Genomic DNA, 16679 nt, shown 5'->3' on the forward strand with positions numbered 1-16679 from the left:
ATGTCTAGTGTTACAAGCATCACTGACTATTACTGTAACTGGAAGATTGGAGAACGTCTCATGTAGCTTAGTGGGCATGCTAAACTTTACCTTATTTAATCTTTCACACAGCAATAAGACAAACAAGAAAATCCTTCTCTAGAACTAGGAAGAAAACTTAACACAGCTGAAATTCAAGCTCTGAAAAGAACTTCAGCAGTATGACCACCTGAGAGACAGGTACCATTGGGTATGTTCAGAAAGCATGCTCTACCATGCCACTCTGAGATGCACAGTAAAAAGGAAAGCTGATTTCAACACTCCAGAGGGTGTTTAGGTTATATGAATGAACTTTTTCTTCTTCCCTTACCCAGCTTTACATGATAAAACAGAGAGGGAAGGGTAAGAGCATTTTGTTAATTTTTTGCTTCAGCAGTCACACTGCAATATCTTAACTAACTTCTAATTTAAATAATAGTATAACAAATATACTGTGGCTAGGGGAAAGGGATAAGAGCATGCTGTCTTATTTTCTTAGTAACTTACGCTGAACAGTTTAGCCAGTACAGGCCTGGGAGAGTGCATTCCAAGTGGAAATGAATGGTGCAGGCAAACTTAAGTGTTTCATCTTTTTATTAGATCACTTGGTCATGCTAGAGAGCCAACCCAGTTTGAACAGGGATGGTGCAGCTGTGTCCTCCTCCTCTGTTGCAAGCTGTCTGAACAAGGAACCGGGGCGGAATGTTTCCTCTTCTGCTCTTATGACTGAAGGAGGTGGAACCTGTGTTTTTTAAAAGAGAATCAGTGACTGCTATACTGTCTCTTACATTGATTCCACACACAGCCAGTGGTTAGCAGCTGCAGGGAGGCACAGTAAGGTAAGAGAATCAAGAACTGTATAACTGAGTAGGAACTAAGTCTAACCTGAACCCCTGCCTCTCCAGCTACATATACAGGATTACTCAGCCTAAAAAGCCTTGTCTACACTAGATTTCTAGTACTAGAGAGGGGTTTCTAGGTCCTGGCATCATAGAGCTTCCCCCTGTGCAACTTTTTAAACTAGATCAGTATGCTGTTAACTACTTAAGACTTGTAAGAATCACTTAATGTGATTGTTTTTACTGACTAGCCCAGGAAAGGGGCTTACTCTATTTTCTCCTGTGCTTTAGAAATGATAAAATACCACTGTCCCTATACCTAGACAATAGTTTTTGATTAAGTACTCTACACAATCTTACATGATTCATTACATGGTGGGATCTGAGAAAAGGCAGAGAGCGCATATCTGCTAGTAATTCAGAAAAGGGGCTTTCTATTAAACTATATATACACACATCACTGCAGCTACAACTAGTAACACACAGGTAGGTATGGAAGAAATGTCACTGTTTCTAAACTATACTAGATACCCTGGGAGCAGGAGGTAGATAATTTTTTCTAAAATTGAATTGTTTTGAAACAAGTGTGCTCTTTAGAACAATTAAAGCCAAGAAGTTCTCCCACTGAATTACATGAACTTGAAGGAGCAGAATGTGATAGGTTGGCCCCCATTTAGGTAAATGTCTCTACTCTTAAATAGAGAAGTGGATCTTTATTGAATGAAATCAGTCAGGACTGTGCCCTACTGCACCATAGTGGGGTATGGGTTCAGTGATGACTTGGAGGGATGAGTGCGTTTAGGAATACCACTTCCTGAAGCAGCTAGGTCTTCCTTGGCTCTCCCAGTCCTCCACACAGGAGCCCTGCCTAAACAGACATTTAAATGATGGGGAATGAGTATCTGTGTACAATTTAGGTTAATATAAAATTTAATACAGAGCAACTGGACAATACTAAATGCCATTGTAGGTGAAGCAAGCCACTCAGAATGCACACAAGCTTAAATACCCAAGCAAGATTTCTTCAGGAGTATGGGTCACCATCATACTGGAAGGAAGTTTATAAAATAGTTAGACAGCATCCTTTAACAGCTTAACATTCCTTGCTACTTCCCTTAAATACAGATGAAGAAGCAAAATTTTAAGTCATCACTGCATAAACTTACATGGTCTGTCAGCTGGGGGCTAGAGGTCTGGAATTCTGTGCTTCCGGACTTGCTTTTGGCCTTTAGCAAATCGCTTAAGGAAAATGAGCTAATCAGGTTTCCTGTTGGCTTTTTTTTTTTAAAGGGGTGGGGGAGGGTATGATTACTTGCAAAACTAATGTGAGGATTAGGATTTGTACAGTATTTTTAAAAGCAACCCTGCTTGGAAAGTACTTGTCTCTTACTAGGGGCTGCTGACTTAAATATTTACTCAACCCGTTCTCCCTTCTTAAGCACCCCGAACCAAGTTCTTGCATTTTTTTTTTTAAGTCTCCTCAGCAAGCCTGGAACCCTTATTTACAATGCTGCTTCCCTGCTCTGGTAACACAGTAGGGATATGTGGTAAGATTAGGATGGTTTATAACAAAGTCACCAACCTGAGTCTGATTTTCTGGGTTTTTAACAGCAGATTTAGTCTTTCGAGAGCTTGACATACTAAGCGGTAGAAGTCCAAATCTTAGAGAGAAATAAGGAAATGTATTCAGTCATACCATTCAGTTCAAGACACTTGCTTTCTAAAAAGTCATATCTGCATCACTGAGCAACTTACCTTATTTGACTAGATGCTAATGGCAAGATATTGTAAGGCTCCTGGGAGCTCAAATTATTGCTTCTATTGGTATACTGATTCTCTGCCCCAGTGAGTAGGCCAAACAGGACCTAGAAGACAGGAAATAAGTGTCATTTTGTTTTTCAGGTGGCTGAGGATTCTGTAACCCAAACTGCTCAAGTAACAAGAAGCCTGTGCCTGTATACAGGTTTCAGAGTAGCAGCTGTGTTAGTCTGTATTCGCAAAAAGAAAAGGAGTACTAGTGGCACCTTCGAGTCTAACATTTATTTGAGCATAAGCTTTCGTGAGCTACAGATGAAGTGAGCTGTAGCTCACGAAAGCTTATGCTCAAATAAATTTGTTAGTCTCTAAGGTGCCACTAGTACTCCTTTTCTTTTTGCCTGTATACAGAAGCTCTCAAATACACACAGAATTGTCTTTAACGTTTTGGGGAAAGGATTCAGCCTTAATTTTTCCATTTCAAGGCAGCTGACTTGTCTCCCCTCGCTCTCTTAAACTTGTTTCCTTTCATCAGAGCTTCTCTAACTTACAGAGGTGCAGTGGTGCTTCTAGGTAGTATTTTCACTAAGAACAGCCATACTGGGTCAGACCAAAGGTCCATCTAGCCCAGTATCCTGTCTTCCGACAGTTGCCAGTGCCAGGTGCCCCAAAGGGAATGAACAGAACAAGGAATCAAGTGATCCATCCCTTGTCACCTATTCCCAGCTTCTAGCAAAAGGAGAACTGCTTCTGTCTGTGTAGGTACTCCATCTTCCCTAGAGGCAGTAGCCAGGGTGATGGGAGAAGACCTCCTGTGAAAAATAGCACTAACTACATCGCTCAACACCCCTGAGTGATGTAGTTATACTGACAAATTCCTAGTGTAGACCATGCCTCAGCTAACTGCCTGCTACTATGGTAGCAGAATCTGGGGCTGACTATGTGGCAGTTTGTATTTCACAGATTCTAATGACTCTCCCTTTTGGTTACAGAAGGAAGAGAGCTGAGTGAGAGTGTGTATCTATCATGCTATAGAGAACTCGCTCAGCAAGCTATGCCTAGCTCCAGCTGGCTTTAAATATCCCATCTGCAATGTTGAGTGCAGGCCAATAGTTAGCTGCAGTTGAACTGCATAATGTGAGGAAATGATCAGCTTGCTTGATAACTCTGCAGTAGAATAAAGCAGTAAACAGGTTTTGCAACATTCACTTCTATTGCAGGGAATTCCTTTCCCCTGAACTTACAGAGGTTCGTTGCACCAGGCGGTTAAGGCTGCTATTTAAATGTGGAGTAAAAACATCCAAGTCAAACGGATCAATGTTGGCTTCTAAGAAGTCTGTCACCTTCTCAATCCTGCAACAAGACCAAAAAGATGCCATTACAGATCTTCATATTAAATAAAAGTAGATTACAAGATGGACAGATGCTTATGATGGGGCAAGTGGAAATTGGTATTGCAGTGGTCCCTCATGAAACTGAGCTGCTCCCCTCTCAGCTGACCTCTGTCTGAGTACAAGTAGGAGGCACACATCAGAGGAGCAGCAGTTTTCAGTTTCACAAGGCTTCTGCAGACTTGTGACAGAGGAAAAACTTCCATTCAATAAGCCTCTACCTGCAGCAGGGAAGAGGTGAAAGTACTTTAATGTAATTTTGAAGGCTTTTCTGTTCCTATTTACAGAACACTCTTAGCCCTGGTCTACACTAGGACTTTAGGTCGAATTTAACAGCGTTAAATCGATGTAAACCTGCACCCGTCCACACAATGAAGCCCTTTTTTTCGACTTAAAGGGCTTTTAAAATCAACTTCCTTACTCTACCCCTGACAAGTGGATTAGCACTTAAATTGGCCTTGCCGGGTCGAATTTGGGGGTACTGTGGACACAATTTGACGGTATTGGCCTCCGGGAGCTATCCCAGAGTGCTCCATTGTGACTGCTCTGGACAGCGCTCTCAACTCAGATGCACTGGCCAGGTAGATGGGAAAAGAACCGCGAACTTTTGCATCTCATTTCCGGAGACTGCGGGAACTGTGGGATAGCTACCCACAGTATGACACTCCGGAAGTCGACTCTTACCTCGGTACTGTGGAAGCACTCTGCCGAGTTAATGCACTTAGAGCATTTTCTGTGGAGACACACTCGAATATATAAAACCGATTTCTAAAAAAACAACTTCTATAAATTCGACCTAATTTCGTAGTGTAGACATACCCTTAGAGTGGAAGCCAAGTGTCTGAGTGGGATTTGTGCTCCCTATTCTTCTGCTTCACAAACCTGTTGCTAAACAGGTGTGATTTCTAAAAGTAAGGTTCTTCAAGACTAGTTCCATGACCAGGCAGAAGAGTTCTCTGGAGGCATCAGTTAGTGGTACCAGGTCTACCCCCATTGAGGAGACTGGTTGGCCTGGCTCAGCTCCAATACTCCACCCTCATCCCACTCTGAGATTTTTAGACTATGCTTAAGAGTTGGTGAAAAGATGATGGGTAGTGGCAGACATACCAATGTCCCATATGCTGCCCTGTAGGGCTTCTAGCTTTCCCTGAAGAACTTCTCTGTAGGTCGCTTCTGTCATAGAGCAAGGCTGAATGAGCCACTTTCTCTTTAGACTGCCTTTAAGTTGTGATTGTGTGCGAGGAAGTAGGATGTCAGAACTGGACTGAGAACTTGCTTCAGACCCTGAACAGCCTCTCTGATGCTTGGCTTAGAACACTGGCAGTACACTGTACCTGGAGTCCTGCTTGCTCCTGCTAGTTTTTGCTTCCTCACTCTTAGCTGTTAGGACTATATTCAAATAACGCAGATCATAGAGCAACTGCAACGCCCTGTTCTGAGTCATTGGGAACGTGCGTCCCTTCTGTAAGGAAGGCAGAAGGGTATGTTTCAACATTCTCTTTATAATAATGGTTTCCAAAGGTTTTTTTCAAGACAGAACAAACAAAATACTCAGAACAATCAGCAGCAGGCTTAAGTCCAACAGTTCAGTTAGCTATCCTATGCCACATCCACTCTTGTCACATCCTCTTTGTATGTTGACTCGTATGCTCCTCAGGGCAGACATGGTCTCATTTGTGAAGTGCCATGAATGTCTTAGCCCTAACCGTTCCAAAGGCTTCTGGACACATTAGCAAAGCCACATTGAAAAGAAATGACCAAACCAGTCATGCCAAGTAGCTCCCGAAGGAGAAGAAAAGACTTAAGTATGTTCTGACACGTGTATTGGACAAAGAAAGCATTCACTTCAGTTTCTAAGAAATGGAATATGCAGAAGATCTGTCTAGTCTATTACTGAAGTAACACCATGGCTCTCCTGGAACTGCAGCCATCTCTCTTAGCATCATGCTAATGGGAAAGTAGGGCCTTAACAAAGCTCTGTTTCCTTTTCAGAGGCCTTTGCTGGCCATGCAAGCAGACAGGTGGAAGAACTAGAGCATTGTCACGGGAGCATGCAAGCGGCTACTTCCCTTTCCTGCACAGGCTCTCAAGGGCTTACAGCACTTTACAGTCTCAAAACCCATGAAAGGAAGGCTTGGATGATAACTGCAGGTGGGGAAACTGAGGCACTGGAGTGTAGAGATTTTGCATTAAGCTGGATCCCAGTCCCAGGTTATGTCCCATAAAACAAGCTTAAATTTCTGGGGGCTTCTCAGAGATGAATTTTTGGGGTTCCCTGATCAGTAGGAAAGATTGACTATAATTGTGACTGCACTTGCAGATTCCCTTTCAGTACAACCAAAAATCCAGGGTGTAGAACAAAATCCCAGCTGAATACCTTCTCCTGCTTCTCTTCAACAAGCTTCTCATAGCCAGCCAGCACTTCCGCCAGGCAGGTCTTCAGCAGCAGCTGCAAGGTACGCTTTGGTAGAGCGTGACCTCCAACCCGATTGACTTCTTGACACAAGCTGAAGAGGAGGCACTGAACATACCAGGATGGCTGTTGGGGGGGAAAAGACACACACAGGACACCAATAAAAGCGGATATGTTCCTGACCTTTCTGTATGGGTTGTTGGCATTATCAAGGTGAATGAGAGAGGTGATGTGAATTCTGGGTTTCTCCTGCTATCTTCTCCTTCCTCATCACCAACCTTGGTCTCTTGCCTTCTCCCCTCATAGAAGGCTGCCTCAATGCTCCCATCCTGTCCTACCTCCTTACTCTTACTGACTCCGTACATACCCTTTCCCTCTCATCATCCTCTGGATCTTTCCCCTCATGAAGCATGTCCTGGTCTCCACTATCTTCAGAACCATCTGTTAGCCCCATCTGCCTTTCCAGCTATAGTCCCTTCCACTCGAAAATCAGGAAATATGTAGTCTACAACCAAAGTACTGATTTTCCCTCCTCTAGGTCTGTTATCTTCCTTCCAGATGGGCTTCTAACTTTTTTCCACTCTACTGAAACTGGTTTCATTTTGGTCTTCAGTTACCTCTTCCTGGCCAAACCTCCGGGCTTCTATTCTATCCTCATCCTAGAGCTGCAGCTCAACCCCTCCTTCCTGACATCTTATCCTCAGCAGGGTTTTGAGATACTATATCTTTTCTCCTCTGTGTTTTTTGGTGGGGCCAGCTCTTCCCCTGGCTTTGGTGGGGGTTCCCCAGGGCTTTCTCTTTGCTCTTTCCATTAGTTTTAGCCATCGTCTGTGTTGCTGATAACTCACAAATCTCTTTCTATCACTGGCCTGTCTCCTATCCAATCCCACATTTCAATTGTCTGATGTCCTCATAGGCATCAAGACGTTAAATACATTAAAGGTTATAAGGTGCTCAGATAAGTACTTGTCTGGCTTCCATCACTGTACTAAGACAGATCTTAAACTGAATATAGACAAAAACTGAACTTGTCTTCCCACTTTTCCTATCACGGTTCACAACACCATCCTCCCAGTCACTCAGGCTTACAATCTGAGGGGTATTTTTTTACTCCTCCTTTTCCCTTACCCCACACTTACAAGACATTCCAAATCTGGATGCTACTTCCTTCATTCTGTCCTTTGCTTTCCGCCACCCAGCCACGTCTCTTGTTCAGGCCTCATTATAGCCTGCCTTGCTGCCTGCAGTATCTTCCCTCTTCACCCTAATGTCTCTCTCACACATCCACTCCCTTCAGTCTGTATAAAATGCTGCTGCTAAACTCCTCTTTCTTGCCTGTCTGATCATGTAACTCCTCCCTTTCTTCAGTCCCTCAGTTGGCTTCCCAGCCAATATCTGCTGCTTGTCACCACCTTCAAAAGTCTACATAGCTTTGTCTCTTCCCAACTTTCCTACCCCTGCTGCTCCACTATTGCTGCCCAATCTCATCCACCTGTTTGTCAGATTTATACAATCACCACCTTGCCTTCTTTCCTACAGCTCATCCTTGTCCACCTTTGAGTTTGTCTTAAAGGCAGTGCAGCAGAAGTGAGTTTAAGGAATCTTATTGATTTGTACATTATAAGCTGCCTCTTTTAATTCCCCTTTCCCAGACTATCTCTACAGCGGGAGCATCTCAGGGCAGGGACTGTTCTCCTTAAGCATTACCCAGCACACAATGAAAAGCACTGCAAATAATTAGGAATAAAGCCAAAAAGTTGGGCTACAGGTGATGTAGTGACAGTGTTATACAAACACCAGCCATTCTGGGTACAGCACCAAGTCAGCAACATGGACTTTAGGGACCGCTTTTAGTGAGAGGGGGGAATGTTGGCCAGGGGATGGCTGGGGCTTATCCCTCACAGCGTATTTACATTCACATTCTCCTATAGGACAGACCTGAAGAAGAGCTCTGTGGAAGTGTAAAAGTCTCTAACCAACAGAAGTTGGTTCAATAAAAGCTCCCTCTCTCTCCTATCTTGAGACAGAGAGCTACAACACTGCATGCGTATTCTTTGGCAGAAGTCCTAAGATCTTCAAGTTGCCCCCTAGGACTTGGATATGTGACCGTGAGTGCAGGAAGATTTCATAAGATAGGAGTGAATTCAGTGAAACCTCCTAGAGTGAAATGCAGGTTTACTGACTATTTTACAAGCAGCTTTTGGCCTCCTGAAAGATTATTTCCCTCCATTCACCCAGAGGACATTGCTCACACCTGTACAGGGAGTCGGATCTTTGACGTTATGCTGCTTCCTGTTTCTGTCTCCTCCTGAATTTCAATTTCATCCCAGTTGGTGGCCGTAGCTAAGATAGAGCCAGCTGCATCTAGCAGCAAAGTTTTGGTGAAACTGTGAACCAGGACCTAGAGGGGAAAAATACAAATATTCAGTAACAGGCCAATGCAGGTACTGGGGTCAGGCAGTCTATTTATGGCTCCCTTGTGTTTTTCACTTAGTGAATCTGCTGAGGAGTCTGAGGTGGGCAAAGTATTTTCCATTGGTCTTTAAGAGCGTCACACCAAGGGGATCTGGCACCTCAGAGTGTGACTATTTCAGAGCTATAGCTCAGCCACAGTCATTGGAAACTGATTAGGTACCCGCAAAAAGAAAAGGAGTACTTGTGGCACCTTAGAGACTAACCAATTTATTTGAGCATGAGCTTTCGTGAGCTACAGCTCACTTCATCAGATGCATACCGTGGAAACTGCAGCAGACTTTATATACACACAGAGAATATGAAACAATACCTCCTCCCACCCCACTGTCCTGCTGGTAATAGCTTATCTAAAGTGATCAACAGGTGGGCCATTTCCAGCACCCTCCACCCCCACACACAAATTCACTCTCCTGCTGGTGCTAGCCCATCCAAAGTGACAACTCTTTACATAATCAAGTCGGGCTATTTCCTGCATAGATCCAGGTTTTCTCACATCCCCCCCACCCCCATACACACACAAACTCACTCTCCTGCTGGTAACGCATTATTAAGGATCTACAACCTATCCTAAAGGATGACCCAACACTCTCACAAGTCTTGGGAGACAGGCCAGTCCTTGCCTACAGACAGCCCCGCAACCTGAAGCAAATACTCACCAACAACCACATACCACACAACAGAACCACTAACCCAGGAACTTATCCTTACTGTCATTATGATTAGGTACCCTAATTCTAGTAGTGGCAATGTTCTAATGAATGGAAAGTCTCTGAAGAACTAGAATGACAAGCACAGTGGTGGCTGTGGGCAGCTGTGAAAGAGAAACCTAAATAGGAAAGGAGTGTGCCCAAAGAAAACTGGCTACTTACTTTTATAACAGTTGAGCTCCAAATCTGATATGCAAACAGGCTCTGTTGCAGGAGTTGTTCTTTCACTTCCTGCCACTTGGCCTGCATGGGATTCACCTCCTGGACTTTCCCTTTCCCCGGCTTTTTAAAAGACCGGGTCTCCCTCATTACATTCTCTGTGCTGCCTGATTTACCCAGAATGCACTGCTTCAGGTGAGGACACAGTTCACCTAGTGACTGACAAAGTCTTGCCATGAAGAGGACGGTATTAAGTTTGGCATCGTTCAGAGCGTCTGTGTGTCCTTTCAGCTTGTCCTCAGCACTCTGCAGCTCTTCTCTAACACAGCCCAAGACATACTGGATGCAGGTAATGCAGTGATCACGGAGCAGCTCTTCTACGGTGCCAGCATCAGCATATCTATCAAAAGCAGAGTTCCTGGACTGCACGCCCAATATCTCTTTGGGTGTGGAAGAGTCAGAGGGCAGGTAGGACAGAAGGTCATCCAGTTTGGCCTTCAGTTTGGTATCCAAGGCAGAACAGAAGCTCTGCACGCAGGGAGTGAGAGCCTGGGCCTTCATAGACAGGCCACTCTTTGCAAATTGGCTGCGGTTTGCCACGTTGACCCAGGCAGCATCAGAAGGCATGTCGCTGGGGCTCTCTGACCACAGAAACAAAGCCATGTTGTGTTCAAATTGGATGTGCTTGCTGGGGGTGGAGGTACTGGACTTGACTTCAAGCTCCTGTAGAGCTAAGATAAGAAGCTGTTTCGAACTGCTGGAGATGGAGTCAAATCCTTCCTTCGTCAGGGTCTGGAAAAGAGAACTTTCCCTTCTCAGGTCTCAGTGGCTGCCACATCACCCATTTTAAGAGTGCCTCTATGGCTGCTGAAAGGTACTGTGGGCGGCCCTGGAGAGTGAAGACCTCTCTCCCCAGACAGTACCGCAAGGGGAGCAGCTGTGCAAGCTTCCCCATGCAGCACCAGCCTTCCCCTCCCCCGCCACACTGTTCCCTCTAAGCTGTGCATGTGTTGCACGCACACACAGATCCTAAACCCTGCACACACGGTGAAGCACCGCGCGCACAAAAATTTACACAGAAGAAATTTTTTGCGCACGTGGCCTGTCAAAAAATTAGAGGGAACATTGTCCCCCACCCAGCTAACGTATGCCCCTCATGACCTGTTCTCTGCTGAGACTGCCAGGCTAGGGAAGCAGACAGCACTTAAACATTGCCAAAGTCAGCCTGGTTTAGCCCCGACAGCATCTCACCTGTAACCTGTCCAAGAAAAGCTGGCGCAGCAAGTCCTCCCAGAAGGAGATGGGCTTGTCCAAGAGTCGATGACACACTGTGTCCCAGTTCTGGCTCATGGACTCACCAGTGAGCAGCTCCCACACAGCGTCACGGATGCCGGCTAGGCCTTTCAGGCTCTTCACGTAGCCCAGCAGAGTGATAAGCCCAGATTTGATATCTTCATTACACCTGAAAGCAATATTCACTTCAGTCCCATTCCCTCATATCACAGCTCCAGGCAATGCAGCAGAGAACTTCTACTTTACTGTTCTAGGCTGGACTACAAAGGGATTCTTATTGCTTTGTGAAAGGATCCAGCAAGGAGACCCGTGGCAGGACTGAAAATGACCTAGGAAGTTTACCTGCCACCTCACAGTGATCCAGCCACTTGCATTCCTGGCCATGTTGACCCACATGTTGCGTCATCCCCAGGAACTACTAGAAGCACATCATGCTCCCCTACAGGGTCCCAGCCCATGTATCTCAGCGCCCTGGACCACAGGCAAGGAGCGCTGTACCAGGGTTGGGCAAAGACCATCACCTTACTCTGCAACAACTCCCCGCTAGCCAACCTAGCACATGTGGGCCCCTGACGGAGGTGCTCTTTGGAGGATAAAATGGGGCAGCCGGGCAGGGAGAAGTTTGGGGGTAGGAATTCCTCTCAACCAAAGAAGGCTTCAAACTTCAGTCTGACTGCAGCTAAGAGCTACCGTTTGCTTACACTTTCATGCATTTCATAGGTAGAGGGCAGAGTCGCATGGGGCTGACTGAGCCACTACATAAGGAAAGGGAGGCCTGACTGTTACTCTCCTCTTAGCAAGGCATGCTGGGAAAGGGGAGGAGCCTGGGACCTTTATAATGTAGGCTCTGCCAGCTCTCTTGCACAGTGCTCAGGAGGACAGCAGGAAGAAAAGAGATGCTGGAATGAGAACAACCCCAGGAAGGAAATACCGAAGAGCAGAGGTAAGCACTTAGAGGCATTTTTCTATTTGGATAAGAGTTTGGGGGACTTTATTTTCGGTAATACTGCAGGGACGCTAGACACAGATCACTCAGCGTTGCAGGGAAGTACTCTGGTTATAATCTGCTGCCTTACTGATGTATTGAACAACCTGGCTTTCGAGAAAGCATTTAGTCTGTATAATCCCTTATCTCAGCATCTCTGTGGCAGACACGGGCGTCCTGATACGCTTCTATGGGGATAACAGGCAGGTGAGTAAACTTGGCTCCATTTTATGACCCCCAGCCAAGGATTGCTGTTGAGCTGCTTAGGTGCTGCAGAAGCACTCTATGCTGCTAGACAGATCTAGTGGTGTCTGATGGCGCCTCACTCCCTTTCACTAGAGGAGGAATACAGTGACAGAACAAGTACTGTCCTAATCCATCCCTTAGAAGAAGCTCCCTCTATACACTCACATGTTAATCCACTTCTGAAGAGTCTCTCTCAGGTAGTCCTGGCTGATTGGATGTGCCAGGGTTCGGAGGGTTGGCTGGAACTCTACAATGGACAGTGGTAGATATTTGAACCAGCTGCTCAGCTGTATCTCCTCTTTCAAAACTTTGATGCCTTTACCTAGAAGAATTGTGCCGCATGAGTGGGGTGGGTTCAATGGGGTCTTGACTAAGCCCTAGTTGTATGAGGAACATGCACAAATGACCATGAGATAGTGAAACCAATCCCAAGTCTCATTGCCTGAGCAAGCTACTCACCTGCTGGATCCTGGCCTGTTGTGGTCTCCAGCATTGAAAAGAGCAAGCTGCAGGGCAGGGTCGGATCTGAGGGCACCCCTTCAGGCAGAGTGTAAAACAGGACATGAGCTTGGTACAAGGTGGTGGTTAGCAACTCCATCAACGAACACACCTGAGCTTTTATTCCCGCACCTAAAAAGAAAAATTTCTTAATAGAGGCAGCAGCCCTAACCTTCCTCATTAAAGCAGTCCCATAATAAGAACAATGCTGGTCAGAAAGGACAAACATTTTTCCAAGCCAGATGTGTATTTACAGTGAAGATACCAGCTATCTGTTCCTATAGATAATGGAGATGGGCAGAGCATGGAGTAACTTATAGATACAGCAAAGCAGAGTTATTGTGATGGATCAGTTAGCTACACAAGTACCTCTGAACCAATCACCCCCATCTTGTGATAAAGGAGTCTCCTGCAAGCTATCCTGTTTGGCCACTACTGTTTTTAAAGGACCAAGGGAAATAATTAGCTGTGTGTTAACCCTGATTCAATGCAACAAAGTTCCCATGGAGGCTACAAAATAGGACAAACTCCGTTCCACTCAGTTTCTGCTCTTTCCTTGAGATGGGAAAGAGACCTTAGAGCTTCCTTTAACATCAGTTCAGGAGCGAAGCCAGTTGTACTGACCGTGATGTGGCTGGTTCAGAAGCTGCTGAACAGCTGACTTCCTGGCCAGCAGGAAGTCTGTCAGGGCTTGGCGTGGAGAGCTGTCCTCCAAAAGCATGATGGAGCATAAGGCCTCTGCCACTGCTTGGTCAGAAACGGCCTGGCATTTTAGCAGCGATTTGCTTTCATGCAGTATGGTGGATCTAATAAGGAAACAAGTGAGATGCAGTCACCAGGTGTTGAACAGGGTTGCCAGCTTTCTAACTGCTGACAACCAGACCCCCGAGGCCCTGTCTCCTGCTCGCACCTCTCCACAGACACCCCCGTCGTCACTCGCTGCTCTCCTTGTCCCCCGGAGCTAGATCCTCTCCACGTCCCTCCCTCCACCGCCAGCTGCGCTCTCTTTACTCTGGGGCTGCAGCCTGATGCGGAGCCTGCCTGCCCATGAGCTGCAAGTAGGAGGTGGCCCTGGCGGAGCAAGAGACTAAACCGAACATATGGGAAACCAAAGCTTCCTTTCATATCCATGGGTGGAATCAATAGGAGTCACCTACGAGGCACCTAGGGCAGCCGATCGTCTGGCCCAGTCCTGGAACCTGACCGCATCAACCCTTCCTACCCCAGTGGCTGTAAAGTATAAGGTGGAACAGTGTAATCTTAAAAGGGTGGTTTAAATTCCATGATCCTGCCAGCTTGGTAAACTAACACTGCTTACATTCTTACTCTAGTACACAGCATTTTGAACCTTTCAAAGTAATAACCCTCCACCAGGAAACTCCCAAAGGTGTCCAAGCTAATTCAGCCATCCAATTGGAATGGACTGTCCTGCATACAAAGGGTTCATGTTGACATCTTGAGCTGCTCAGGGGATGGAAACGCTTGTCTGCTAGGGGGAAGACAACAGCTCACTTTATGCAATCCCTTCAAGAGTGATGCCTGACAAGCATAGAGGGAGCTATGTTGAGCCCTTGACTTAATAGAGAGAAAGTAGGGGAGGAAAAAAAATATTCTCCACCACCACCACACTTTTTCCCATGAGGAAGGAGAGATCTAGAACAGGGCACTGGGAGTCAAACTCCTGGGTTCTACTGTCAGTTCTGCCAGCGGCAGTCAGTATGATGTTGGGTAAACTGCTTCACCTCTGTCTCTCAGCTTTTGTGGCTGTGGAACAATAATCCCTACTTCCCCTAGGAAAAAGAGAGGATAGGAGGCTATGTTTGTATCGGGCCTTCAGGTAGGTTTAAAATATTACGGCAGTGCAATGCTCTGACAGCATTTGCAAACTGGCTCTGGCAGGGCTGCAACCACCACCACGCTGCTTACCTAAAGTGGCTAGCTGCTGCCACTTGTCGTACAAGGATGGGGAAGCGTGCAAGGATGGGACTGTAACGGGAGCTGGAGGAATCCAGCTGCAGGAGGCTGTGGAGATGGCAGCAGAGCAGGTAGAGATGAGTGGCACGTAAGTACTGAGAGGCCTCCATGGCACTCCAGATCTTCTCGGGAATCTCCAGCAGCAGCTTGATCTGCGCTGCGGTGCCATAGAACTTCTCCTGCGAGTGCAGCGTAGTCTGGGCACGAAAGGAGAGGCCGTGACTGTGGGTACAATCACGCTTCCAAGGGAACAACAATGCAGAAGCTACCCGAGCTTTGTCCCTGTACGCTTCCGTGCCGTGACCGCTAACAGGCGAAAGCCGGACAGAACGCAGTCCTGCAACCCAGGCTTTGGGTAAACTGACGACGCCCCCCCCGCCCCCGCCCCCGCCGCCATGCCCAGCTCAGGGGCTCGTCTCCCAGGATGTCCTATCCACCCTGGCAGGAAGGAAAAGGCCGAGCTGGTGCGGGGGCCACCAGGCGGGAGTGGCGCTGCGATGCAGCAGGGTCTCACAAGGACGACTCTGACCGCCGACAAGGAGGACGGGGGCTGTGGGGCAGGGGCACCCCCAGCCCTCGCGGGGCTCCAGCAGTGACGCTAGGGTGGGGCCGGCACCTGCGGCCTGGCTCGAGGCTGGGGGCCTGTCCTGGGCCAAGGCTGCACTGACCGCGGCTTGTTGCGGGGGCCCCCTCGCTCCCCCGGGGGGGGCCGCAGGCCCCGCCCCCTCGCTCCCCCGGGGGGGCGCAGGCCCCGCCCCCTCGCTCACCTGGGCCCCCCGGGCGCCCCGCGGCCCCGGCGCCCCGCGCTGCAGGCCCCGCACCGCCCCCAGCAGGTGCTCGGCGCTGAGGCGCATCTCGGCGATGGTGTCGGCCGCCTCGATGAGGTCCCGGTAGCGCTCCCCCACCATCTGCCGCAGCTCCTCCCGCTTCTGCTCGATGCCCGCCCGCAGCCGCCGCTCCACCTCGCGCAGCTCGGCCGTCGTGTGCGCCTCGAAGAGCGCCGCCGCCTCCGGGCCCCGCGGCAGCCCGGGCCCCGCCGCCGCCGCCATCTTGGGCGCGACCCTGGGCGGCCACCGTCCGTCCCGCGAAGCGGGGGAGCGTCCCTTTACCCGTGACGTGTCCGACGGGTGCCGCCGCCAGCTGCGGGAGGGGCAGCGACACTTCCGGGCACTGGGGGCATCGCTCGGCGCCATCTTTGTGAGGGCTCGCGGGACTTCCGGTTATTGCTCGCCTGCCTCAGGGGCCGCCATCTTTGTGAGGGGCAAGGGCAACCTCCCCATTGAGCCCCGCCCCCTTCCATAAGGTCCCCACAGGCCATAGGTGATTCCCCCTATAGAGCTCCCCCTCCCCCCAACCCCTTCGTTAGGGGCACCCTCACTTCCCCTCCCCCCCATCCCTTTCCCTAGGGCTCCCTCACGTCGCCATCCCTTTCCATGGGGTGCTCACCTCCCCAGCCCCATTGCCTTCCCACAGAGCCTTTCCTGCCAGAGCAAGGGGCAGGATCAGCTGTCCTGGCCCCCTCAGAGAGGCTGATGTTATCCTGTCCCATCCCCCTGGGCCGCTGTGGGGGTGCTTCCCGGGCCCCGGGGTGGAGCAAGTCACAGAGAGCTTTTAAACCTGGAAGAACGCCTCCGATTTCCTGTTCATACCAGAGATGCCCCCACTCCCTTGTTTTCCTCCCTCCGCTCCTTTTCTGCAATTCTCACGCACCCATCGCCGTGGAACCTCGACACCGATTCCCACAAAGCAATAATCCGCCACAATAAAAAACCACCCTCCCTGAGTTCTCGAAGCTTAGTCCTCGTCCACTGTCTCCCTTGACTTTAGATTCCTCTCTGAGAGCCTGGAGTCCACCTCTTCCTTTTGCACAGCTCCTAATGTTGACCAGTTAAAATGCTGCTCGTTGACATTTTTTGCCGTTCTGCT

The 16679-nt window shown here is 48.3% G+C and overlaps 1 protein-coding gene across 4 annotated transcripts; it reads right to left on the reverse strand.

Annotated features, from left to right (window-relative positions):
* Window positions 1-594: 594 nt before the first annotated feature.
* On the reverse strand, window positions 595-15961 carry COG1 (component of oligomeric golgi complex 1). 4 transcript variants are annotated; one of them, XM_048818956.2, is made up of 15 exons: window positions 15521-15961; window positions 14706-14950; window positions 13404-13585; window positions 12741-12911; window positions 12447-12603; window positions 11009-11219; window positions 9761-10549; window positions 8671-8817; window positions 6381-6542; window positions 5338-5465; window positions 3857-3965; window positions 2613-2722; window positions 2440-2518; window positions 1867-1905; window positions 595-760 (listed from the first exon to the last, which is right to left on the reverse strand). In XM_048818956.2, the coding sequence occupies exons 1-14, from the start codon at window positions 15944-15946 to the stop codon at window positions 1882-1884; spliced, it is 2940 nt and encodes a 979-aa protein (XP_048674913.2). In that variant the 5' UTR covers window positions 15947-15961; the 3' UTR covers window positions 595-760; window positions 1867-1881. The 4 variants fall into 4 exon arrangements, with proteins under 4 accessions (XP_048674913.2, XP_048674910.2, XP_074975281.1 ...); XM_048818953.2 differs by lacking the exon at window positions 1867-1905; XM_075119180.1 differs by having other exon boundaries at window positions 595-1905.
* Between the last annotated feature and the right edge of the window lie 718 nt (window positions 15962-16679).

The sequence above is a fragment of the Caretta caretta genome, chromosome 14, assembly GCF_965140235.1.
Source record: "Caretta caretta isolate rCarCar2 chromosome 14, rCarCar1.hap1, whole genome shotgun sequence".
Lineage (NCBI taxonomy): Eukaryota > Metazoa > Chordata > Testudines > Cheloniidae > Caretta > Caretta caretta.

Excerpts from the sequence above, each read along its gene's own strand:
- COG1 (XM_048818953.2), bottom strand. The coding sequence starts at position 15,946 with ATGGCGCCGAGCGATGCCCCCAGTGCCCGGAAGTGTCGCTGCCCCTCC. Across the intron at positions 2,519-2,612 it reads TTAGCATCTAGTCAAATAAG|ATTTGGACTTCTACCGCTTA; the intron begins GTAAGTTGCTCA and ends TTTCTCTCTAAG. Across the intron at positions 761-2,439 it reads ACCCAGAAAATCAGACTCAG|GTTCCACCTCCTTCAGTCAT; the intron begins GTTGGTGACTTT and ends TAAAAAACACAG.